Genomic DNA, 27900 nt, shown 5'->3' with positions numbered 1-27900 from the left:
TTGAAGAGTTTGTTGTTGTAATACTCATTCTGGCCGCTAGAGGCTTCGTTCTATTAGAACATATGGTGGTGGTGCACTTCAGCCTCTAGTGGACAGAATGAGTATACTTAGACTTAGACCACTTGTAATGGTTTAGGTCAGTACTAACTTGAGATTAACCAGTTAAAATGAAACTAAATATGAAGATGATTTTTTAAATTAACTGACAAAGTTGCATTCATTATTATTATGTTTTGGGCCGCTAGGGGGCGGGCACACACACACACACACACACACACACACACACACACACACACACACACACACACACACACACACACACACAGAGAGAATGTGTGGTGGGCTGTAATCTGTAATCTCTCCAACACGGACCAGGTGGAGGCGGGTCCTGGTCTCATTTTCCGCGCCTGGTGTTGAGGAAAAAGGGGGCTGAACGACCCCGACCACCGGAACCAGTCTCCCCAGTGTGTGTCTGTGTAATAGTGTAGTAGTTGTTTGTGTGTAATGCTTCAACACAGAACGTGTTAAGTTCGTCTGCAGGATCTGCAGAAATGGAGCCGAGCGACGCGCACGAGAACGAGAGCGGCGCGTCGTCCCAGCAGCAGACCACGATGTGGAGACAGTTCCAGGCCAGAGCCAAGCCGCTGCTCAGCCCGAAGCTGGGCTTCAGAGACCCGGAGGACAAGAAGGACCGAGGCGGCGGGTGGATGTTCAAGAAGATGAAACGGAGGGATCACGCCGTCCTGGACCGGGTCATCTCCTCCTCGCAGCCGGACCTGCTCTTCTCCGCTCCGCTCTGCGGCAAAGCGCCGACGCACAGCCCGAAGAAGTCCACGGTGGCTCACCTGGTGCAGTCCCACCACAAGAGCTCCTCTCTCGGGTCGGCGTGCCTGGAGAGCCTGGCCGAGCCACCGAGCGGCGACAGCGGCGACAGCGGAAGAGGAGGAGGAAGAGGAGGAAGCGGCGGTGAGGCGGCAACAGCTGCGGCGGAGACGCAGATGGAGAGCCGGGACGAGCAGCCGGTGAGTTCACCAGTACAATGTGGTTTTGGTGGTTTTGGCCTTTTAATGTGGCTCTAGTCTGAAGTGATATTTAATCTCTGGTTAGTGGACGTGAGGAAGCAAGTATCGTGCCTCATAGCAGGAAATATACACAAATAAACTAAATATATAGATCACTATATCACTACTATCACGAGTATCACTAGTATCACGAGTATCACTAGTATCACGAGGGAGTGTAATGCACATTTCATTAAAACACATGTGAAACATACACACAAATTAAAAATAAATCAATAATAAATCAAAATGTATTATATATATATATTGCAATGCCACATAACAACTAGTGGATGAGCTGTTTTTATTATCAATAAATCTCCTGATTATTTTCTCTGTTAATCTCAGAGAATTAGTGAAAAATCTGATCACAGTTTCCTGAAGCTCAAAAGTGAAGAATTCAAATTGATATAAAACAAAGAAAAAAAGCAGCAAAGCCTGAAGAGAAAGAAGCTGGAACCATAAATAAATAATAAACAACTTCAATGATAAAGGTTACGCACACTTGTAGGACTTCAACTTACATGAACTAAAAATACAAAGTAGGTGCTGCAGGACAATGCATTTTATTTTGTAAGAACAACTGATGTTAAGATTCTAACGGAGAGATGTATGAGAGTTGTGTTTAGTGACTCGAAAATCAAAGGGAGTAAATGGATGAGCTGGAAACAATTAAAACTAACTGTGGATGATGAGTCAGCTGCAGGAACACAGATGTAAGAACTCAGATAACGGCTGCAATCCAGTTATTATTAAAATAAGTAAACTCATGTACTGTTTCAGGGTGTAATACGTCCACTAATTGTGTTTAACAGGCCGGTAGATACAGCTGGTCAGCAGTTCACACAGGTAGAACAGATCGGGGGGGTGAAGCTACAATATGAACAGGAAACGGACTTAAATCTTTAACAAGAGACACGGCAGGAAAACAAGAAAAAACAGAAAACAAAACCTGGAGAACTGATTAAAACAAAGACAGATGAACTAATAAAAGCCTCTAAAAGTAGAAACTGTTGTTCGTTAAGATGTATTTCTGCAACAACACATTGTCTTTTTTTGTGTCAAGCTTTTTGTGTCCTTAACATTTTAATTTTACGTTTTTATCCCAAAAACAAGCGTGATCGTGGATCATCTCTAAAAGTTACATTTGCTCCCTTCTTTTTAAAGTCGCACTGATCCGATCCGTGAGATTTATGATCCGCTGCACCCGGAGCCAGCTGGCACAGAACCACAAGTGTCATTCATTCTATCTTTGACACCTTTTTAAACAACGCAGTGAATGAGTCAGAGAAGTGTGGATGTGATGCTTTGCTAGAAAAGTCTGAAGCCTGCAGGAGAAGCAAAGAAAAGCTTTTTAAACTGGTTTTAAAAATAAAATGTGTGAGTGTCTTCAGTTGTGGAGGTTCATGATGAAGAGGAGTAAATGATGAAGTCCTTCACCATAAAGAGAGACGGAGCCGGGGCCGAGGAAATGGCCTTAATGTCCGGAGGGAGATCGTAGGATAAAGACGTCATGTTTTACCAGCAGACGGATTCTAAAGGGCCCGTAGTGCAGTACAAATACTGTACTTCTGTGTGTATTCACGTATTTATTGGAGGATGTTTATAGTACGAGATGAGAGATGAAATACATTTCTTTGCCAGGATACTTCTACATGTTCTGACCTACATGAGGTCACACATCAGACTTCACAGAGAGACAAGACGCTGCAGGAATATTTGAGTATCAGCAGAGCGGCTGAATTATGGAAACATATCGAGCATGATAACAGCTGATAGCAGCAGATAACAGCTGATAGCTGTGGACGACGGTTCGACGGTGAGGGTTGCCAGGTTTCCATTGGCAACCATTTTGAAAAAATTGGCAATCACTTCCTGGTCTTTGGTTTCAGCAAAGTCTCTCTAGCTGTGTGTGAGAGGAGAGTCCTGTAGTCTGTATTTAAAAGATGAACAACGTAAGACATCAATCTGAACTGCAGTAAAATATCCGAGAAGAAGAAGAAGAAGAACAACAAGCTGTTTGACCAGACCAGATCTGTGTAGAATAGGACCAGATCTGGGTAAAACCAGACTTGATCTGTGTAAAGCCAGACTAGATCTGTGTAAAACCAGACTAGATATGTGTAAAACCAGACTAGATCTGTGTAAAACCAGACTAGATCTGGGTAGAATTGGACCAGATTAGACTACTGTTGAACCAGACCAGATTTAGGAAGAGTAGGACCAGATCTAGGTAGAATTGGACCAGATCTGGGTAGAATCATACCATATTTGGGAAGAGTAGGACTAGATCTTGGTAGAATCAGACCAGATTTGGGAAGAGTAGGACCAGATCTTGGTAGAATCAGATCAGATTTGGGAAGAGTAGGACCAGATCTTGGTAGAATTGGATCAGATCTAAGTAGAATAGGATCAGATCCAGCTCAAACCAGACCAGATATAAGTAGAATAGGACCAGATCTCAGAAGAACCAGACCAGATCCTGGTAGAATTGGACCACTGTCATTGAACTGTCACATTGTACTGTCATTGAAATATGGCTGAAAATATTTGTTTGTTTTTCAGTTTGACACTTTGTAGTTAAAATGTCCAAAGTATTCTAGCAAAAGTACACAGAAACACAAACACAGTTCAAACTTGAATCTCTGTATTTTAGGACTCAGATTGACCTTAAATGTGTCCGAGACCTGAGTAGACTTCTGTCAGTCAGGCTTACTCCACTGGAGAAGGATTATAGCCGAGCCAACCAGCATGCTTCCTCCTCTTCCTCCCTCCTCCCCACCTCTTTCTCCCTCCTCCTCTTCCTCCCTCCTCTCATTCAGCTGTAACACCGACTGTGGTGAACCTTCTCGCTGCTTCTCGGCCGTTTTTCTTGGCAACCTGGAATCGCCTTGGAAGTACCCTCCGTTTTCTCTCCCACATTTCTCCTCCCCCCTCTTTGCTCCCCTCTTTACCTCCTCTGTATCCTCCATCCTCCCCCCCCACCCCCACCTCCCCCGTTCGCCCTCCCCGACCCTGGATCTCTTCCTAAGAGAACCCCCGGTGGCCGAGTCCCGTCTAGTGAGTCGAGGGCTCCTTCATGCTGCCTCTTGGGATGAGTCCTTTTCCCTCGCCGCCACATGTGGTCGTCTGCTGTCGGTGAGCATCATCGCGTTTATTAGATCTGGATGATGAGGTCTGAAGAAATATGATAATATAAAGATTAGTGGAAAAACTCACCAGCTATCAGCATTAAATTCATTAAAACATTAATGCATCAATAATTATAATACTGCGATATAATATTATTGTTATTTGGGCCACTTGGCACAGTGAGTAGTTCTGCTTGTATTGTTGGTGCTTTTTTTATGTAAATAAAGTTTTGAATGCTAGACTTTTACTTGTAACGGAGTATTTACATGGTTTACATTATTGTGGAAATGCAGTTTCTGGTCTCGTTTTGCAACATAAGAAAAGTGGAGTATGAGCCGGCAGCAGTGTCTTCATTTTTAACATTATTTGAGTTCTGCGCAGGCACCTCTTGTCACCAATACCACCGATGCTCAGTAGATGGGTACCAATGATTTCCTTTTTCAACACTTTTTTTACGACTTTATTAAGTAAAACATCTCAGTACTTTGTTCTGTTATGACACATGATTAAAGCGGGTCGACCAAAGTGTGTCATGATGTCTACGTGACATTACATTTACCTACGTTTGATCAAACGTCTGAGCAGTTTTTTTATAAACATACAGATTAATTATTCACTTTAAATAAACATTTGACACTTAAACAAAAGACTTATTTTAACATACTCTTAATTTGTTTATTTCTTTATCATAATCTATTGTACATTTTTATATTTTGTATCTTTAAATTATGTCTTTTACTATTATATTTATTGTCACGCCCCAATCACAAAGCAAAATGTCTTTTATGTGCAAACGTAAGTTTCTGATTCTGACTGTACAACAAACATCCACTTATTAATCATCACCGTATGTTTTATTTTGTGTTTATGACAGTATGACATCATAACACAAAACGTGTTTTAATACAATTGTTCTTAGAGAACAGTAGAGACTCGTCCGTCTTAAGTTCTTAATTAAATGAGAAAATATTTCACTTGTCAACAAGAGTTTACAAAACCATGTGGACATTTGATATGAGACTATTTATTTATTGAATTACCTGAAAACATGCTGTATCATGATATATTTTGTTATTGAAATATGAAATATACTTATATATGCAGTATATATAAATATATATATATATATATATATATATATATTTATACTGTAAGCAAAGGTTTTCTCCAGATTTCGCCCTTCCCTAGTGATATGAAGAAAATCAAATATCATCCTTTAAAACCAGGAATAATACAACTCTTATTGACTAAATCTAGGACGATAGAGGGGCGTTCACCGACCTGTTTTAAATCAGAGAACTCAACGTTAGATTCTCTTCAGCTGGTGTTAAACGCTGACGCTGACTCATGTCTGGGTTTTTGGACTCTTTCCTGCAGCACTCTATACCAAATGATAAATCAGTAAGATTTATATTACATTACATTATTAGATCAAAGGTTTTAATTCATTTTGATAAAACAGATCTCAACAAAATAAAAATCCTCTGGTTTAGTGATTGTTTGTGAAGAATGACAATGACGTTAATGATAATAATTATAACAATAATAATAATAATACAAATGATAATAATGATGATGATAACAATAATAGTAATAATGATAATTAGTAATAATAATAATGATTCTAATGATAATAATAATAATGACGTTAAACATTATGATCTTTTTTTATAAAAAATATGAATGTGTGTTTGAGAACATGTTTAGTGTGTGTCTGTGTGAACCGTGTGAACATGAAAGATGTGTTTCCTTTTATTAAACCAGTTCACATGACGTTAGATATCAAACATTCATGGTGGTTCATTCATCCTGCTGACTTCAGCACTGATTTACTGTCCAGGTTTTATTTTGGTTCCATTTATTTCAACACCTGCTGAGTCATGATGGACTCTAACACAACCATCTACTGGTTTTAGACACAGAATATATCTATCTATATCTATAGATATCTATCTATATCTATATCTATCTATACCTCTCTCTATCTATCTTTCTATCTATCTATCTATCTATCTATCTATCTATATATATATATATATATATATATATATATATATATATAGCTATATATATCTATATCTATATATATATATATATATATATATCTATCTTTATTTTGCTTTATAAACACAGTTCACATGTTTTACAGCATTGCAAGAACATTCTGTGTTTTTACAGCGAACTGTTTGATGTATTTTGTGTCTTTTACTGAAGTAAAAGTACCAGAACAACAGTATAAAAACATATCATGAGTAATAGTATTCCTTTTAAAGATCTCACTTGTGTATCAGCATTTATCAGTACTTAAAGTATCAGCAGTAAAAGTACTCATTATGCATTAAAATGCGTGACTGTTGGAGCAACTTTAAATACTGTATATCCAGTTAGTTTAGTCCAGATCATCTCTGAGATCACTGATCAGCTGAGAATGTATTTCAAAGATGTTTAACTTCTCGTATTGCTGCTCAAGAAAGACTATTTGTTTACATACAAGAACAATAATTAATTATTGATTCTTTTCTTAATTAATTTTTTGTTGTTGTCATAAAATAATCCAAAAGAACCGATAAGAGTATTGATAAGGAACCAAACCAATAAGCAGTATCAATAACAGTACTAGTATCAATAGCATCCTAATGATACTCGTCCCTACTTTGGACTAAAAACACTATTTAAATGAAACACGGTAGAAGATTAGAGGTGAAATGTCTCTTTGCTGGAACCACCTCTGGTTAAACCTTCAATATGTTGTGTTTTATAAGCTTATTACATGTTTTAAAGGTTAAATAATAATAACTACAGCGGCCAGATGACACAGTATTTCCCTCTGAGATGTGGTTTAATAATGTAAATACTCCAGTAAAGTAAAAGTGCTTCCAGACGCTGTGAAGAAATTGAGTTTCTCTCAAAGAGTGTGTGAAGCTTCATCCACAGTATCGATCGCCGTGGTCTGTATTGGCTCCAGTATTGATGTTAATGGACCCTCGAGGTTCAGCTGGCACGTCGCGGAGGATGTGAAGAAGACGTACGAGCGGCTCTCCTCAGTGGTTTTATCGACTTTACCTCCGGCCTCCCTCGTTCATCTTCACGCGTCTGTAGCTACGGACGCTGGTTCCTCACTCATTCTTTTACGTGTTGAACACAAAGATCCGTCTTCTGATCACCGGGGAAATAAATAAAGTAGACATGCAATACTTAGTTGATTCATTTAGAAGTCAATCAAAAGAAGGAAAATTGGCAAACATTTGCTCCTTTTCTCTGTCATATATGGTATTAAATGAAATATTTGGGTTTCTTGAACTGTAGGTTGGAAAGAACAAAGACATTTGAGGAATTTTTTTTAACCAATAATCAAATAATTGATGAGTATATAAATCAATAATTCAAATACATGTTAGTTGCAGCCCTAAAATACAGAACGCTGATGTCATGTCACTTGATTACTAAACGTAGGATTTCTTAATTAGTCTGGACAGACGTGGGTGTTTACCAGGTAGTACAGGTGCAGTTGAGTTAGTTGCATTGTGGGAAATGTAGGTGTTTTGACCCGTAACAGAGGGTCATGATGATGAACGACACTAAGATACTCTGCCTTGAAGTTGGGTCAGTGTCTTGCTCATGGGCAAAGGCAAAAGGTTAATCTCATTTGCAGATTCATCGATACTTAAAAATAATCCTGACGCTGCAGATGTGTGTGTATGTGTGTGTGTCCTAAAATAAGTGCAGCTGATGGGATTGTGTGTGACCTGCTGCTATTCTCTGCTTCCTGACACAAGACGGTTAATCCTCTGCAAGCAGCTAGTTAACTCTGGTTACTACCGAGTGTTTAAAGCACTTCATGCTCACAGCGTATGAACCGGTATTGTGTTAGTTCAAACCTTTGGGGAATCAGATTTTAGCAATTGTATGTATTACATCTTAAAAGCATACCAATGCACCCAGGCCTTTGATTCAGAACAGTTTATAGACATTTAATTATTTTATTCACGTGTTTTATTTTATTTAAGTTGTAAAAATGTAAATCATTTTTATTGTTATAGTATAAATTAATAATTTTATTATATTTGAGTTTTGTACTTTTATTCCATTTTATTGTTATTTTAAATTAATTTCACTGTTTTAAACTACTACTACTTTTATTATAACTTTGAATAACATTGTATTACTGTTCATCATTTCATTAAGTGCATAGATCTCAAGTAGTTAAATTGTATTTTTTTTTTTTGCTATTCTTTTTTTGCTTAAAAGTCCTCACGAGTTAAAGGAGCAGTTAGAGAAAATTAGCCAAGCTTAGCATAACAACTGGAATCAACTGGCTCAGTCTGAAGTGAAGAAATACAGCTCTTACACTCAGATTATTTTATCTTGTTTATTCAATCAGTCCTCGTACAGAAACGAAGAGTCATGTCTCTGCAGACAGATGAACTGATGTCTGTCAATATGACGCCACATAAAACCACAAAATAAGATAAATGAGATACAACAGAAAGCTTTAGATGTGTTGGTAGGTGTGTGTTTGAACCATGTTAGCTGTTTCCCCCTGCTTCCAGTCTTTATGCTAAGCTAGGCTAACTGCCTCCAGGTGCTCTTGTTCTCCAAAGAAAGAAATGTTAAACCTACGTTAACTGTTTCTTTTTTGCGGCCATTTTGGGGCCAACGCAACAAGCACCTTCTAAAGTTGATGTGTTGAACTTCTTCTTATTTCTACTTCCATCAGTTACAAAAAACATGTTGATTCATTAGGAGTCTTTGTGTTTGTGTCACCTGATGAATGCAAGTCAGAAATTACTACAGAGAGACACAAAACCACTACAAAGAGACACAAAACAACTGCAAAGAGACACAAAACTACTACAAAGAGACACAAACTGACTTCAAAGAGACTCAAAACAAGCACAAAAAGATGAAGAACCAGCGTGAAGACACTGCCAATTGCCTAATTCTCTCTTTTAGCTCTGTTTTGGGTCTCCACCACCTCCTGAGACGAATATCTGTCTCTTTATCTGCTAAATGATCCACTTTGTTCACCAGCTAGTCTCTAACTGAGTCTGTCTGCTGTTTGTTGCTGAGCAGGTAGAGAACAGTGGCTTTTAAAAACAGCTGCCTGATATTGTTGCAGGCCATAAAACCAAAATAGAAACGCTGGATTAGTCAGTCTACAAAACGTTGTGTCTGACTTTGTTATTGTGATAGCACGAGAGGATGAGGGCTTCTCTGCTGACTAAACAAGACAGTGTATTGGCAGTGTCTTTGTGCTGGTTCTTCACCTCTTTATGCTTGTTATGCGTCTATTTGGTGTCATTTTGTGTCTCTTTGTAGCCGTTTTGTATCTATTTGTGATTGTTTTGTGTCTCTTTGTAGTAATTTTTTGTCTCTTCTTGGTGGTATTTTGTCTCTTTATTATCACTTGGTTTCTCTCTGTAGTTGTTTTGTGTCTCTTTGTGGTGGTTTTGTGTCTCTTGTGTTATTTTTGTGTCTCTATGTAGTTGTTTTATGACTCTGTGTTCTTTTTGTGTCTCTTTGTAGCCGTTTTGTGTCTCTTATTTGTTGTTTGGCGCCACTTTGTAGTTGTTCGATTGACTTCCCAACAACAAATGTTCACAGTCACTTTAGACCGAGGCTCTGACCCAGGGGTCGCTAACATGAGCTGAAAGAGCTTTATAATATCAGATAAGATAAACTTTTATTAAGAATTGCAGCAACTCAAAGACAGAAAAATACAGATAAATATAGACTGTAAAAAGTATCTGTGTATAACAGAATATATATAGTCAGTGAGTGATTTTAAGTTATGTAAAGTTGACCTTGAGCACCTCGTTCTCTCAGCCTGTTGGTTGACTTTATCTCCTTATTTAATATCATCGTGTCTGAACTTGACTTACCTCACTTCAGACTACGTAGTGTTTCAGCAGCCGTACTCCTGCAACTCAACCTCCTGTCACACACACTGATTTTATTATTACTCTGTTTTTATGTTTCTGCCCAGTGGAATTTCCACAGATTGCAAAATGCCAGAGCAGAAAAGCTTGGCACACTTTGAACGTTTTCAGCTTCAGGAAACAGAGTTTGTGTTTCCTAATGTGTGTAACAGGAAGCAGACACTGATATGATGCTGATAAAGTGTTTTCTTAGTAGTATTCAGTGTTAAGTATTAGGTATTAATACCACACTGTGAAAGTACTCAACTATGTAAGTCCTGCATTCAAAACCTTACAGAAGTAAAAGTATGTATCAGAAAAAATGTAGTTAAAGTAAAAGTATTGATTGATCTGGAGATTCGTGGTCTTCCCTGGACAGGAAGTTACTTTATCTTTATCTTTATTAGTATATTTATTTATCTAAAAGCTTTAGTTCCTTTTCACATTACGATTTTACACTGAAAACCTGATTGAAAGGTTTATAAAATACACCACAATATACATCTCCGGTAGAGACCTGTCAATCACTGTGTAGCCCCGCCCCTAAAACATACCCTGCTTTATGGTCTGTTTGACTCTAAATGGACCATAATTTACTAAATGAACATCATGCTGTATTGAAGAAGACTTGAAACTAGAGATTGAGACCATAAACTCATGTTTACAATGTTTACTGAGGTAATAAATCAAGAGAGAAGTAGAGTAATTTTCTCATAGACTTCTATACAACCAGAGGAGTCGCCCCCTGATGGACACCAGAGAGAATGCAGCTTCAACACATGAAGCATTGGAGGTTGTCTCCTGGTTAAAACGCTGTGTATAAAGTGTAGTGACAGACATGGTGCAGCATTCTTTGATTTCTTAAAAAACACTCTAGAACTCGGTAATGGATCAAAAGAAGTATTGAAATCATGTGAAAATGAACCGTTCATGACCTCCTGTGGTGGAGTATTCACCCAGACATATTTAAAAAGTGGTCTCTGGACGTGTGGACTGTGAATCACACAGTGAGCTGAGGCCTCTCCTCAAACCCCACAGTGGTATAAGTGTTCATGTATTATGTAATTATTGATATGGAAGTATTGATCTGTGTAAGTGGATACGTGTGTGTTGGCAGGATGCAGCATCCCAGCAGAGTCGTCCTCTCACGTTAACAGTGATGTATGGCGATATTAATGTTTCATATGAATCTGTTGCTGACATACGAGCGTATTGAAGGAGCACTGAAACATGTAGAAGAACATTTTATCAAATTTAATCTTAAGGTTTAATAATTACAGCAGTTGAATATGATCCAATAATCCAGACTTTTTACTAAACATTATTGATGTGTCATGCTCAGAATCAATCAACAGATCTCTTTGTTTGTGTGTCGATACCAAACAAGTAAACAACAAATGAAGCTCCCCGACTGCAGACTGGAGCCTCGAGTCGTCCGCACTGATCGAGTGATTTGTGCACAAAAACCTGCAACAGGAGTTTTATCAACATTTTATCAACAATAGCACAACGTCAGAAATGAGTTTGTTCAGAGAATTTGCACCAACGACTTTCAGTCATGGAGTTTCTGCAGGAATCATTTAGTCTCTTCTCGTTGTTTTGCTTCCATTTTGTGGGGTTTTGATTGATAGTTTCTGGGCTCAGACGATGATATCGAGCTGTTGCAAGACGACAACAACATGCAGAAACTCTTTTTGCATCGTGTAGAGTTTAAATGAAGCAGCATTGAGCCATACGAGCTCTGCAGGATGTCTGTTGTGTGTGTTGAGGTTCTGCAGCAGTGAAAGTAAGAGTTATACAAAGTAGCTGCTCAACAACGCTCTGATCGGATAGGAGGAAGCTCTCTCTCTCTCTCGTGTAGCTTCCTGTTAGCGGTCGCCCCTGGGACGAGTTACTGAGCTCAACACTTGCATCAGTGTTGGCGGTGTGTGCAGACACGAGAGAGGAAGTGAAGGCTTCACATCTACAGCTTTTATTTATTATTCCTCTCAAAGATGTCGGTGAGTTTATCTTTTGAGGCTCGTTCGGTGCAGTTTGTGATGAAATGCATTTAGATTTTTTTTTTTTCCTCCCCGACAGGGAATCGGGGCCCCGGGCTCCTCGGGGGTCGCCTCCAGCTCCTCGGGGATGTACAAGCTGGAGGTCGAGCTGAAGAGAGGACGCAACCTGGCCGTCAGAGACAGAAGAGGTAGAGTCAGAACGTCTGTTCTTCTTGGTGTTGTGCGTCTTCATCCGTCACAACTTTGATTTGTCTTTTTTTTCAGGCAGCAGCGATCCGTACGTGAAGTTCAAGCTGGCTGGTAAAGAAGTGTTCAGAAGCAAAACCATCCACAAAAACCTCAACCCGGTGTGGGACGAGAAGACCACTTTGATAATGGACTGTCTGAGTGAACCTCTGTATGTGAAGGTAAACACACACACTCACTCACTCAAGCTTTTCCATATTAATTATAAATGAACGAACTGAAGAGTCAGCAGAGATTCGTTGTGTTGCTGCTCTGCAGGTGTTTGACTACGACTTCGGACTCCAGGACGACTTCATGGGTTCAGCGTACCTTTACCTGGAGTCTCTGGAGCAGCAGAGGTGAGTCCGCCTCACCTTCGCCTCTGTGTCTCTTTATGACCTTAACTAAACTCTTCTCAGTTCCATTATTGCACATGTGCATCACATTTACCTTCTTTTCGTACTCCAGCCACAATACAATCATACAATAAGCCATATTTGTATATTAAAAATAGCTTAATATATAACATTGATATTTGAATTCTGAATTAACATTTATTTTGCATGTTTGTTCATTTTTATTTAAAGTCAGTATTTCTGTGGTTGTTTTGTGTATCTTTGTGGTTGTTTTGCATCTCCTTGAAGTTGGTTTGCGTTTCTTTGTTGTCTCTTTGAAGTCATTTGATTTCCAAACATGTTGCCAAAATGTCATGATGGTGATATGTGGACATTTCTTTTAGTGTTTTGAAATAAAGCAACTTGCTAGAAACTTAAAATGAGGTAGATTTGTTTGCAGCACTCATCTTTACCTTTAAAAATGTTTCTTTTACGGCACGCTCACGTTGTTGGTTTGTTTGCTGTAGCTTTAGCTAACGAAGAGTTCGGTAATGTTTATTCTCACAGTTCAAAATGCAAAAGAACAAGAGCAGAAAGACGTTTTCAACAGTTTGTTTGGTAAAAATCTGTTCAGTGCGGGTGAAGACATCAATGTTTAAAATCAAGAAAACCATTTTGCCAATTTGAGCTTGAAGGTTTCAAGTAGTTTATCATCAGCAGACTGTCGGCTTTAAGTGATTCTAACATATTGATCCAGAGAAACAGACACTAAACATAAAACCCTTCAGAAGATCTCATTAATGTGTCAAATTAAGACTTAAATCTGTTCAGTACCTGAGAGTCACTCTGAGTGAACCTGCAGCTTGTTCAAGTCACAGCGAGTGAAACTGTCGTAAGTGTGGTGACACTTTGTGAAATATAAAGCACGTGAGCAGAGAGAGAGAGAGAGAGAGAGAGAGAGAGAGAGAGAGAGAAGAGAGAGAGAGAGAGAGAGAGAGGTTTTATTGTGTAAAATATTCAAAATAAAAATGTTGAATTGAAGAAGTTTGGACTTTTTACAACTGACATTACTTTTTTGTCACAAAGAGAGTAAAAGTACCAAAAGAAGTATTATCTATAGTGATAATTAACTGCTGACTCTAGAATAATTATTCTACTTATCTCCATTCGGTTATTATTTCTGTTTACTCTGCACATACGACATCTTTTGTCTGTTTTAATCATTTATTTTTAATTATCAGCTGGTCCTGGAACAGAGGTGAAAACTGTGAAAAGTGCCTTCAGCTCAACCAGCTGATCACTGAGCCTCCTCTTCATCAGTCACCGTCTCTGGTTATCGATCGTTTTCTCTCATTACACGAAAACAACTCCTCTTGTTGATCTTTTCATAAACTCTATGTTGTTCTGGTTTTCTAACCCTCAGACTTTATCTTGTATACAGACCAGGAGACATGAAGTCAAAGCTTCATGTGTTAAAGCTGCATTCTCTCTAATGTCCATCAGGGGGCGACTCCTCTGGTTGTATAGAAGTCTATGAGAAAATGACTCTACTTCTCTCTTGATTTATTACCTCAGTAAACATTGTAAACATGAGTTTATGGTCTCAATCTCTAGTTTCAAGTCTTCTTCAGTACAGCATGATGTTCATTTAGTAAATTATGGTCCATTTAGAGTCAAACAGACCATAAAGCAGAGTATGATTTAGGGGCGGGGCTACACAGTGATTGACAGGTCTCTACCAGAGACGTATACGGCGTCTCTAGGTCACTCCTCAGTCCAGATATGGTCACTTTCTGTTCACTGGTTGAGAAAAAAACAAGAAGGATGAGGACCAAACAACAACAGAGGCTCAACAACATGAGGAAACTTCCAGCTTGTTTGTGCTTTTGGTCGCAGACGGTGGAGATAAATCTCTCAGTAGGAATCAACTGTTGAGGCTTTGCGTAATGAAAAAGCGGTTCAAGACTTTGACAAAAATCGGTTCCATTAAAATCCAAAGATCATGTTTTGCATGCAGTATTCTCACCTGCCCCCCCCCCCCCTCCCTTGTGTGCTGCAGGACAATACCTGTAACTCTGGAGCTGAAGGACCCTCAGCACCTGGATCAGGACCTGGGCTCTCTGGATCTGTCCGTCACCCTGACACCTAAAGACAGTCCTGTAGAGGAGCGACGAGACTCCACGGTACGACTACCTTCATGAAATACTGCAAAAAATAAATACTATTGTATTTAAGGAAAGTGAGTTATTGTAGGCTCGATCATCAGCTGATAATTTTTCTCATTTACCTCTCGGTGCTTTTGTAATTCAATTTAAAAGAAAAGCAAATCCTCACTTTTTAAAGCCTGTAACCAGAAAATATTCAGGAGTTTTGCTTCCAGTAAACAACTTAAACCTTTAACCAGCTGTTCTATTCACACACTAATATATTAATCTAGTACTCCATTGGTTCCCAAACTGTGGTTCAGGACCCACAATGTAGAATTGTTGGGCCCACAAGATAAAAATGTATTTAAATTTGATCAAACTCACCTCTAATCTTTGCTGTTCTCCTTGGTAAATATTTTGATTCAAAAGAATTCAAACAAATCAAATATGAATGTTTGGTTTAACTGGTCACCACTGGTATGAAACCAGTGACGGAGGGTTTACAAGTGGACGTTGCTTTGTTTTAAAAGGTTGGGAATCAATGTGTTCATCTATTAATCTACTAATCACTCCGACGATTATAAGGTCCCCATTAAGAGAGAACACCAGCTGTGTCTTTAAAACACCAACACGTTTTATATGAACTATAACTTTTTAGTTGTGAGTCGGTGATGAAGAGAGTTTGTGTTTCCTGCAGCAGAGAGTGGTTCCTGCATATCGGTGGAGGCCGTATGTGAATAAAGTGAGTGTAGTGGTGATTAGGCTCCTACAGCGTCGCCCCGATTGTACCTTTACCTTCTCCCTTACCTCCTTGTTTACCTCCTTGTTTACCTCCTTGTTTACCTCTTTGTTTACCTCTCCCTTACTTCTTCGTTTACCTCCTCATTTACCTCTTTGTTTACCTCCTCGTTTACCTCTTTGTTTACCTCCTCGTTTACCTCTTTGTTTACCTCCTCGTTTACCTCTTCATTTACCTTCTCGTTTACCTCTCCCTTACTTCTTCATTTACCTCCTCGTTTACCTCTTTGTTTACCTCTTTGTTTACCTCTTTGTTTACCTCCTCGTTTACCTCCTCGTTTACCTCTTCGTTTACCGCCTCGTTTACCTCTTCGTTAACCTCTTCATTTACCTCCTCGTTTACCTCTCCCTTACTTCTTCATTTACCTCCTCGTTTACCTCTTCATTTACCTCCTCGTTTACCTCCTCGTTTACCTCTTCATTTACCTCCTTGTTTACCTCCTCGTTTACCTCTTCATTTACCTCCTCGTTTACCTCTTTGTTTACCTCCTCGTTTACCTCCTCGTTTACCTCTTTGTTTACCTCTTTGTTTACCTCTTTGTTTACCTCTTCATTTACCTCCTCGTTTACCTCTTCGTTTACCTCCTCTTTTACCTCCTCGTTTACCTCCTCGTTTACCTCCTCGTTTACCTCTTCGTTTACCTCTTCATTTACCTCCTCGTTTACCTCTCCCTTACTTCTTCGTTTACCTCCTCGTTTACCTCTTTGTTTACCTCCTTGTTTAACTCCTCCCTTACCTCTTCATTTACCTCCTTGTTTACCTCTTCATTTACCCCCTCGTTTACCTCCTTGTTTACCTCTTCATTTACCTCTTCGTTTACCTCCTCGTTTACCTCCTCGTTTACCTCTCCCTTACTTCTTCGTTTACCTCCTTGTTTACCTCCTCGTTTACCTCTCCCTTACTTCTTCATTTACCTCCTTGTTTACCTCTTCGTTTACCTCCTCGTTTACCTCCTTGTTTACCTCCTCGTTTACCTCTTTGTTTACCTCTTCGTTTACCTCTTCATTTACCTCCTCGTTTACCTCTTTGTTTACCTCCTCGTTTACCTCTTCGTTTACCTCCTCGTTTACCTCCTCGTTTACCTCTTCGTTTATCTCCTCGTTTACCTCCCCGCTTACCTCTCCCTTACTTCTTCGTTTACCTCCTCTTTTACCTCGTTTACCTCCTCGTTTACCTCCTCTTTTACCTCTTCGTTTACCTCCTCCCTTACCTCTTTGTTTACCTCCTCGTTTACCTCCTTGTTTACCTCTCTGAATTTTCTCTCAGATTATTAAATCCTAAATTTATGAGACAAAAATAGTGTCAAATAACAACAGAGTAACATAGGAATAAACATAGTGAGAAAAGAAAAAGATACAAAAAGATAAGAAAACCTGTACAGTGTTTGAAACAAAGAGGCTTGAAAGGGCAAATGTTCACATTATAAATTATAACGAAAACGTGCAATTTGCAAAGACAATCACTAAAAAATAAATTGTGTGTTGTTGTAACACATTGAGTCAAATGTAGAACATTTTATCCAAAATACTGGGGTTAGAGAAGAGCTGTGCTGCCCCCAGGTGGCCAGAATATATTTTATTAATGCAGCTTTAAATGAAGCTTTATTTAAACATAAAGTTAAATTTGAAACCATTCTGGCATTTCTTTGCTTCCGTAAATGTTCCAGTTTAGTTTCTTATTACAACTGTACTCACAGTTTGTGTTCAGTTCGATATATCCGTGATCCTCTACGTTTTTTTGCAAATTCATCCGCAGCACAGAGACACTAAACACAGCCTGTCATTTATGTTTTATTCAGTATTTAAATTAATCATGAGGTCGAGTGTCAGTCTGTGCTGCAGCTCCAGCTGGAGAGGAAGAGATAAGCGACAATGAGAGAAGAGGAGTGAAGATTTGTGGAGAAATGAACACAAAAACAATAACAGAAAACAGAAGACGGGGAGCTCAGATAGATCAAAGTGTCGTTAAAGAAAACGAGGTCACAATAATGAATATTCAGCACATTCTTCACAGTTAGAATCAGATTACAGATGCTTTATTCATGGAGCTTAAAGTTGCAGTACACCTCCTTCCTCGCATGTTTTATCTCCTTGTAGTTAGAGATAACTATGCACTATAGCGCCCCCTAGTGGCTCATAAAAAGGTGTTTTGCAGCCCTTTTGTTTAAAATCACTAGTCTTCTTCCACCATGCAGGAGTCAGTTGAAATAATGTATTTTAATGTATATTCAGACAATGCTGCTCAGGAGGTCCTGGAAACGATCCACTAAGGTAAATCATCATCGTCGTCATCATCATCATCGTCACAGCTCTCCACGATCTGTTCTGACATCTTCACTCTGATCGCCAGTTTTGTTTGTTATTTTAATATCAAGGCCTCATTTGACAGTTTTTTGTTTTTTTCATGCCGTTTTTTAGAAATAGACGTCAAACATGTTGTATATTCTGCTCCTTAAATTACTACGTTTACATGCACAACATATTTAGCTTTTTTGATCTTAGTTTTGGAAAATTGTTGCTGTTTGTCACCAACAATTGAGACGTATATATTCTGAATTCACTGTATACGTGTCCAAAGAATGCTTCTAATAATATCGGCATATCTTCATAGGAAAATGTCACATCTGGAATATTTTGGAATATCCAAATGGAATATGTGTACATGACCTGTATCAAATTGTGAATGTTGTCGTATTCATAATAATATTGAAATATCAGTTTGCATGTAAACGTAGTCAGTGTTGGTTGTTGTCATGTGTTGTAGCTGCTCTCATTTCCATCTGCTGGCTGTAACCAGGGCCCTGTTCTTCAGACTGTTTAACATTCTTGATACTGTGATGCTATCAGGATAACATCATGCTATCAGGCTAACATCATGCTATCAGGGTAACATAATCAGGCTAACTTGATGTTATCGGGCTAACACCATGTTATCAGGCTAACATAATCAGGATAACTTGATGTTATCGGGCTAACACCATGCTATCAGGCTAACATAATCAGGCTAACTTGATGTTATCGGGCTAAAATCATGTTATCAGGCTAACATAATCAGGCTAACTTGATGTTATCAGGCTAACATCATGCTATCAGGCTAACGTCATGTTATCGGGCTAACATCATGCTATCAGTCTAACATCCAGATAAACCAGCTTTGAAGAAAATTAATTTCGTCTCATCATCATTCAAATCAATCTAAAGAACAGGGTCCTGCATGCTCTGCTTCGTCTTTCTGATATGTGATGAATAAAGTTGTGTGTGTGTGTGTGTGTGTGTGTGTGTGTGTGTGTGTGTGTGTGTGTGTGTGTGAACCAGCAGCAGCAGTCACTGCGTCTATCAGAGCTTCATCGGAAATCGCAGCTCTGGCGAGGCATCGTCAGCATCGCGTTGATCGAAGGCCGGGACCTGATCCCCATGGACTCCAACGGTCTGAGCGACCCCTACGTCAAGTTCAGGCTGGGACCCCAGAAGTACCGGAGCAAGGTACGCTAACACTGACCTCCACCCAGTGGCGTTTACTCAGGAGAGACGCTCATGTCTGGAAATGTTTCTTTTTAAGTATACAAGAGCATGTTTCCCATGATGCATCTGTGTGTTTGTGTGCAGACGGTGCCAAAGACCCTGAGTCCTCAGTGGAGGGAGCAGTTTGACCTGCATATGTATGAGGAGACCGGGGGGGTGTTGGAGATCACAGTGTGGGACAAAGACACCGGGAGGAGAGACGACTTCATCGGAAGGTCAGCTAATCTTTTCCCTAAAAAGTGATGTACAAAAACACAAACATATGGGATACACATGAAAAAAAACAACAACATACAGTTTGTTAGTAAGATGTCCTCCTCAATGACCGCTAAACCACCTAAAGGACTCATAGAACATCCTAAAGATCTCTAGAACCTTTTAAATGATCCCTTAATAGAACCTCCCAAAGGACGTAGGACCTTCTTATTGACCACTAAACCACCTAAAGGACTCATAGAACATCCTAAAGGATCTCTAGAACCTTTTAAATGATCCCTTCATAGAACCTCCCAAATGACGTAGAACCTCCTCAATGACCACTTAACCTCTTTAAAGACTCATAGAACATCCTAAAGGATCCATAGAACCTTTTCAATGACCACTAAATCTCCTCATAGAACCTCGTAAATGACTTCTAGAATGATGTCGAACTTCATTTTGACCACATATGTACTTCATGTGCTTCATTGTGTGTACTGTTACTGTGTTTGCGGTCCAGCTGCCAGTTGGACCTCTCCACTCTGTGTAAGGAGCGGACCCACCACCTGGAGCTGGCTCTGGAGGAGTCCCGGGGCCTCGTGGTGCTGCTGGTCACATTGACCGCCTCGGCTCACGTCTCCATCGCCGACCTGTCCGTCACGCCGCTGGACGACCCGCAGGAGCGCCGGGAGATATTCCAACGCTACGTGAGCTTAAACTCCGAAAGCTAACGGTCAGATCCACAAGATAGAAAGACAGAACACGTTATAACGGTGAAGTACTTCCTGTTTTCTCTCCTCCAGAGCGTGTTGAAGTCGTTCTCTAACCTCAAAGACGTCGGCATCGTCCAGGTGAAGGTGATGAGAGCTGAAGGACTCATGGCGGCAGACGTAACGGGTAATCCAAAAATACACCCTGTACTGCGCTTTATACTGCTATGGTATACTTTAAACTGCTATGTGATGCTTTATACTCATCTACAGTACTTTGTACTTGCTTTACATTACTTTATACTCATTTACAGTACTTTATACTTGCTCTACAGTACTTTATACATCCTCTACAGTGCTTTATACATCATGTACAGTACTTTACTTGTTCTACAGTACGTTATACTCCTGTACAGTACTTTATACTTGTGTTTGTAGGTAAAAGTGATCCGTTCTGTGTGCTGGAGCTGAATAACGACCGACTACAGACTCACACTGTCTACAAGAACCTGAATCCAGAGTGGAACAAAGTGTTCACCTTGTGAGTCCTCAGAAATACTACGTGTTACATTCATTGTACTCTAAATACTTCTGTCTGTACATATCTTAGTACCACTTTCGTTCTTATGCACTTTATTTGTCCTCATGTCTTTGCAATGACAAACAAGTTGCATTTAATCAAACATGATCCAAATAAATACTTAATATCAATGCTTAATATTAACTAGATTTTTGCCAATATGCATTTTTTAATTCCAATTCATATATTTCATATGTTTCTATTGTATGATACTTTATACTGCTACTCTACTACATCTTAGAAGTAAATATTGTACTTTTTACTTCACCATATCCAGCTGTTGTTATTAGTTACTGTGCCGATGAGTAATTTACTCAAAAAATGCAAATAAAGTTTTTATGGTATATTTTAAGTAGCGAATATCTCTTATTTTATTACATAAAATCCCAGTGTGTAGTACAGAGGTCTTCAACGGGGTCCGCGACCCCTAGGGGGTCCGCAAAACCTTTGGTTGATTAGACAATTTTATTTATTTATTTATTTTTTTCACAAATTTAAATGTCTTTAAATACACATTAACATGAATCCAATATATTGTAGCGAACAGATAAATTGAGGCAGAAAATGTTATCTTTCACTTCAGAAATGCACACATCCAGCGACACACAGGAGGTCTCTCAATCTGGGCACCGGTTCACTCACAGCACGAGACTAGCCTGGACCTGTGCGAATGCTCGATTCATTTGCAGTCGGACACGGAGAGCGTTACCTCTCTGCTCTGATTGCAGCTGGGACTGCTGAGCGAGGCTACTGCACGAGCCTGTGAGTGCTTTAGGGCGGCCCACGGTAACACTCGCTGCTCATTCACAACAGTAACTGTAGAACAATACGTGCTTTCACGTCAGAGTCAAAACACCAGAAAAGTCTCCAACAACACCAGAAAAAGTCGCTAGATTCGTCGCTAGTAGCTTTTGACAAAAAAAAAGTCGCCAAGAGGGTTTGGAAAGTCACCAGATTTAGCGAGAAAGTCGCCAAGTTGGCAACACTGCCTTCAAGCTTCCAGCACACAAAGAGGAGGACCCGCCCTTATCGCTGCTGTGCCAATCACAAGGCCGCAGGTTACATGCTGGCTCTGTCAGGTTCCCCGTGATTGACCGAGAGCCTATTCAGTCCCCAGCTGACTAAGATTCCAGACACAAGGACGCATCCTGCAATATTATTTGAAGAGGAGATACTGTTGTAAAACAAAATCAACGACATTTACTTCACCCACGAATCCTTGTGCAATAATTTTTGCAAGATTATCCTGGCTAAAACACTGCAGCTCCTATCCACAACAGCCAACTACTGAGGCCAGTATATTATTATACCAAGTGTACGGACATTATGAGCAAAAATGGATCGTTTTGTAACTCAACCAAAAAACATGAATCTGTCCATTATTTTAATAGTTCAGTATTGTATGCATGAAAACAGGTATGTTTATGCATAGCAGTGGTACTAATAGACCATCGCTAATTTTTCGTTTCCACATTTATGTTTAAAATAAAAACGTCAATTTGAATAGCTTGTATGCATGATTATCATGCACTTGACAGACAATGTTGATATTGGCATTGGTATCAGTTGACGAGGTATGTTTATAAATGGCAGTGGCACGGCCACCCTGCTCACTGTACCTTGCACATGTTTAAAATAAAAACATGACGATATGACCCTGTGTATTATTTGAATAGCTTAGTATTGAATGCACAATAACACCGTATACATGGCACTAGGCCCAGTTTGATATAAAACACAATTTTATTCAATATATATAGTAGGGGGTCCCTGCTCCATCTCTCTATCAGTTTGGGGGTCCTTGGCCTGAAAAACGTTGAAGACCCCTGGTGTAGTGTATATATACAGATATTATTCTAACTCCATTATTCCTCCTCCTCTGTCATGTTTCTCTCTCCAGTAACGTTAAAGACATCCACTCGGTGTTGGAGGTGACGGTGTTTGATGAGGACAGAGACAGGAGCGCCGACTTCCTGGGAAAAGTGTCTATTCCCTTATTATATGTGAGTGGAACCAGAAGTAATACCCTCAAAATACAAAGGTGTACAAATACATACAAATACAGGGTTCAAATATCAAGTAGACCGGGGCAGATTTGAAGTTTTGTACAGTTCCCAAAAGTCTTAGTTTTGAAACCTGTCGATACTTTAAAGTGTACAAATACAAACTGTGACCGTGTTTTTATTTGTGTGTCAGATCCAAAACGGTGAGCAGAAGAAGTACTTGTTGAAAAATAAAGATCTGACAGGACGAACTAAAGGAGTCATTTACCTGGAGATCGATGTGATCTACAACACCGTGAGTACACGGAGCTCCTTTGTACCCTGATGGGACCTCACTGACTACATACTCTGAAGTACTGAACTACTAGTATCTCAGAGGTAAACATTGTAGTTTTTACTCTATTACATCTCAGAGGTAGATATTGTAGTTTTTACTGTACTACATCTCAGAGGTACATATTGTACTTTTTACTGTACTACATCTCAGAGGTATATATTGTACTTTTTACTGTACTACATCTCAAAGGTACATATTGTACTTTTTACTGTACTACTTCTCAGAGGTACTTATATGTACAGTAAACAGCTGTAACATCTGTCCTCGGTCACATGACCCGCTTTCTTCTTCAGGTTAAAGCTGCTCTGAAGTCGGTCGTTCCTGCAGAGCAGAAATACATCGAGGAAGAACCAAAAGTCTCCAAGCAGGTTTGTTTATGTGCATTCATATTATTTATTATACTGGTCTGACTTCCTGTAGCTCTAATCATCAAACCCATGCAAATATTATTCTCATCAGAGTTAAGGATCCAGATCTGTTTCCTCCAAACATTAGAAGTATATAAAAAGTACTCTGACATGTTGCAGCTACATTCACATTATCTTGAATTCTAATATTTCCTAAATATAACTGATTATGACGATAATGTATTAATAATATAAAACTTTCTGTCTCTCAGTTGCTGCAGCAGAACTTTAACCGTGTGAAGAGGTGCATCATGGTCCTGATCAGCAACGGGACGTATATCAACAGCTGCTTTGAGTGGGAGTCTGCACAGAGGAGCATCATCTCCTTTGTGGTGTGAAACACACACACACACACACACACACACATACACACACACACACACACACACACACACACACACATACCGCACCAGAATCCGACCCGGTGGCACCGATGACGAGCATTAAGAATAACTCTATAAAAATAGACCATCTTCTCTCTGATGGTCTCTTTACTGATGGAGGTCTGATAGAGGATCAGGACTACACTGATACTGGTTCATATAGAGGATCAGAACTACACTGAGACTGGTCACAGTAACTTGGTCCTCCAGCCTTTTGAGTTCAGACAGACGAGTACTTTTACTGCTGGTACTTTGGGTACATTGTTAAGTACATTGTTTTCTTGTTTTCATCACCAGCTGTTCGTTGTGGTCGTGTGGAACTTTGAGCTCTACATGTTGCCGATGTCTCTGCTGCTGCTGCTGGTCTGGAACTACGTCTTCTCCTCCAGCAGAGAAACATCCGACACGGTGAGCGAAACGAAGACGACGCGTTGTTTTCTTTTTTTAATGAACGTCCGTCTTTCAAACAGTTAAACTTTTTAATTTCCCGCTGCAGTCCATGGAGGCCGTGTTTGAATGGGAAGATGAAGAAGAGGATAAAGAGGACAAGGTAAATAAAACAGCAACACATTCATGCGTTACATTGTTTTAAATGTACTAAAGCACTGATCTTTTTCGTCGTTCTCTCTTTCAGGAGCCGGAGCCCAAAGGCTTCATGGACAAACTGTACGCCATCCAGGACGTGTTCATCAGTGTTCAGAACGCTCTGGATGATGTGGCGTCGCATGCAGAGAGGATAAAGAAGTGAGTATCACAGAGGACGGAGCAAAAACTAGAATTAGACCTTCGAGGTTGACGCAGTTAAAGCACAGAGCTCTCTGTCGTATAGATGCAAATACAACGTCATCATCAGCGTATCATAGGAAGTCCTCTTCTCGTTCTGCAGCACCGTGAACTGGACCGTGCCTTTTCTGAGCTGGTTGGCGATCGCTGCCTTGTGTTCGGCCACAGTTCTTCTCTACCTCGTTCCTCTTCGATACCTGGTGCTGGCGTGGGGTGAGTCCTAGTTCTTACAACACAACACAGAGAATATGCTCTATGAGTGTAGAATTACTTCAAAGCTGCTTTCATTTTCTTCTGCAGGTGTGAACAAGTTCACCAAGAAGCTCCGCGATCCGTACCTGATCGACAACAACGAGCTTCTGGACTTCCTGTCCAGAGTCCCGTCTGATGTTCAAGTGGTGGGTAACTCCTTGACTTTGTGTTGTAGAGAGAGAGAGAGAGAGAGAGAGAGAGAGAGAGAGAGAGAGAGAGAGAGAGAGAGAAGCTTTATAAGATGTTCAATTCACAAAATGCCTACAGAGAGACCACAACAAGACTCAACTACAAAGAGACACAAAACAACCACAAAGAGACACAAAAATTACCACAAAGACACAAAACAACCACGAAGAGACACAAAAATGACCACAAAGAGACACAAAAATGAACATAAAGAGATACAAAACTGACCACAAAGAGACCAAGTAAGCTTTGCAGCAGCCTGACTCTGTGTGTGTGTGTGTGTGTGTGTGTGTGTGAGACAGATGCAATACCGCGAGCTGAAAGTGGATCCCGGACAAAGTCCCAGCAAACGCAGGAGGACGAACCCGAGTTAGCCGCTCGTCGTCGGTCCTCTGTCCTGTAAACTCTGTAAACTAAGTTATTTATATATTTCTTGTATATTTTGATTGTTCTGAAGAAGTTCTAATCTGTTGAGTTGCTTTTTTTTGCTGTTGTTTTTTTTTTTTTTTGTTACTGTGGAAAGCTTTATTTTCTAAATCTTGTAAAGAAATGCTGTAAATGTTTTTTATTTGTGTAAAAACACAAAATTAACATGAACTTAATATATACGTGTATATATACATATATATAATAACGTATGTTATGAATGTGAATGTAACACAGAGGATGCATGAAGCTGCTGCATGGAGTGTTTTATCTATTTCAACATGTTTGTGCTGCTTTGAACTCGATGTGTTTGTCTGATGTTACTCTGAAGACAGAGTTGCATGTTATTATATACGACAGTATTTATACACTCAGTGAATAATATCTGGTATTAAACACACGTCAGACCCACAGCATGTTGAAATTACAAACTGTTCCTTTATTTGCACTAAACACACAGAGTGGGTTTCAGTCTGAAGCTACGGTGGCGTTTCAAGGACATCGTAGGTGAAAAATGAATTCATATATCACGGAGGAGGGGGATGATATTCAGAGGAACAAGTCGTACATTTAAAGATCAGAGATTTAAGTAAAACTTGTTCCAAGGTTTTTTTTTCTCGTCTTCATTTTTTTGGTCTGAAAATTCAGATTTTTCAAGATTAGATTAAAGACATACATTATGAGAAAAAAAACTTGAGTATTTTCTGAGATTATTAAGGTTCATCCAACCTTGCAAAGTGATGTGCTTCCTTCACAAAAAACCTGTTACTTCAGAGAATATCGGAGAAGTTTCTTCTCGTGAGTTCAGGTTCTTTTGTCCTAAATTGAAGACTTTTATCTCAAACTCTCAATATTGCTTTTTTTCTCATAAATTCACCAATGTAATCTTGGCTATTCTGAGTGTTTTCTCTGAATATTACCCACCTGCCCCAGCTCTATATTTATTTATTATTTTTTACCTACGATGGTTCTTTAAAAAACTTTAAATAAAACAGTGAAATCCTGCTTTAACATGAGTGCATGAGCAATAATAATACAATGATAGAATATGAAATACTAGAAATTTTTTATACTTTTAATACTTCAAGGTTTTTGTTTTTTACTTTCACACGAACGTATACATGTACTTTAGTATAGTGTAGTATTTTAAAGATCTGAATACTTCCTCCACTGTCTTTAAGACTGTTTGCACATTTACTCATCACTTTTATTATTTATACTTATAAAGTTCATAGAAACAAATGTGACTGAAACTAATGTAGTCAGTATTATTTCAATTAATTTAGTTTATGAAGACAACATTGTTATTTTAACATTTCATGATGACAGAAAACATGTTTATTGTTTGATTTGTTTTTATGTCTGTATTTTTATAAAACTGAACTATATGTTTATATTCTATATTTCTTCCATCAAATACAGAATTGAGTTTTAGTTTCATTTTATGTTCTGCTTTTTGCCTAATTCTCTCCTCGTACAATATATTTCATCCTCTCTAACTAATTGGACGTTAATATCTTTGCTCTGACGTTCATAACCGCTGCAGTATTTCATACGTGTAGATTCTGGGATGTGATTCTCCTGCATGTCTGATGTGTAAACTGTCATTGTGTGTCTGTCAAAGTGTTTTTTATGCATGACTGAACATTAACTATATGCAAAGTGCATTTATGAATGTGAAGTTCATCTAACGTGTGACGTCTTTCATCATCGATTCATCTCTTCCTGTTGCATCATGGGTATTTGCTGCTGAGTTGTGTGGACCGACTGTGTAGTGTTCGTCTGAGAAAATATATTTCTACACAGATCCACGTGGCTCCGTTTGTTATTGTATAAAGTTCAGTTCAGCGGTAGAAACTACGACCATCGTCTTCATACTGAACAGAACAGCCAGTCTAAACCTCAGATCCAAACATCTTCAACATGCTGCAAATATCTTAGAATAAATGATCAAATAAGTATATTTCTATCAATTTTAATAGATTTTGTCACCTTTAATATGTCTTTGTCTTACTTCTATTTGGGGGGATGATTACGCTTTTGTAGTTTTAGGAACTAGAGTTCCCATGATGCTTTGGGGTCGTGAACAGGAAGTGTTATGTTGCTACGAGTCAGTTAATTAGCGGTTTGCTACAAATACTTAATGTTGTGTATTTGTACACATTCACTCGACGTATCTCCATTTAAAGTGTGTTTTATGTATTTATTCCTATATTTACATGATTATTGTCTCCTGGTTTGGTGCTCAAAATCTTCTGTCCACTTTTTTGTTTCATTGTCTTTTTCTAAATAATGTATTTACGAGTTTAGTTTTATTTACCCCCCCCCCTTTAAAAAAACTAACACAGAAACAAAAGTACATTTATTCAAGTACTTGTTATGAGATTCCTCTGCGTTACTTTCATGTTATCCTGCCGTACTTCTTGTACTTGTACTTCTACTCTAATAACTAAAGTACCTCTCATGATGATTCTCTGCTTCCACCAGCAGAGGG

At 39.1% G+C, this 27900-nt stretch overlaps 1 protein-coding gene across 3 annotated transcripts; it reads left to right on the top strand.

Annotated features, from left to right (window-relative positions):
• The first annotated feature begins 10 nt into the window (after positions 1-10).
• Positions 11-27214, top strand: mctp1b (multiple C2 domains, transmembrane 1b). 3 transcript variants are annotated; one of them, XM_068706347.1, is made up of 21 exons: positions 11-1022; positions 12191-12299; positions 12376-12518; positions 12616-12695; positions 14731-14854; positions 17849-17887; positions 18935-19099; positions 19223-19353; positions 19857-20043; positions 20140-20233; positions 20485-20587; positions 22527-22629; positions 22823-22924; positions 23260-23334; positions 23586-23705; positions 24054-24164; positions 24253-24306; positions 24391-24500; positions 24643-24752; positions 24840-24937; positions 25283-27214. In XM_068706347.1, the coding sequence occupies exons 1-21, from the start codon at positions 552-554 to the stop codon at positions 25352-25354; spliced, it is 2601 nt and encodes an 866-aa protein (XP_068562448.1). In that variant the 5' UTR covers positions 11-551; the 3' UTR covers positions 25355-27214. The 3 variants fall into 3 exon arrangements, with proteins under 3 accessions (XP_068562448.1, XP_068562447.1, XP_068562450.1); XM_068706346.1 differs by having other exon boundaries at positions 18932-19099; XM_068706349.1 differs by lacking the exon at positions 17849-17887 and having other exon boundaries at positions 12-1022; positions 18932-19099.
• The last annotated feature ends 686 nt before the right edge of the window (positions 27215-27900 follow it).

Source organism: Cebidichthys violaceus, unplaced genomic scaffold, assembly GCF_023349555.1.
Source record: "Cebidichthys violaceus isolate CVI_PGR_0920_01 unplaced genomic scaffold, fCebVio1.0.p SCAF_12, whole genome shotgun sequence".
Classification (NCBI taxonomy): Eukaryota; Metazoa; Chordata; class Actinopteri; order Perciformes; family Stichaeidae; genus Cebidichthys; species Cebidichthys violaceus.
Note: the sequence above shows the minus strand (reverse complement) of the source record. Positions and strands in the feature narration are given on the sequence as shown.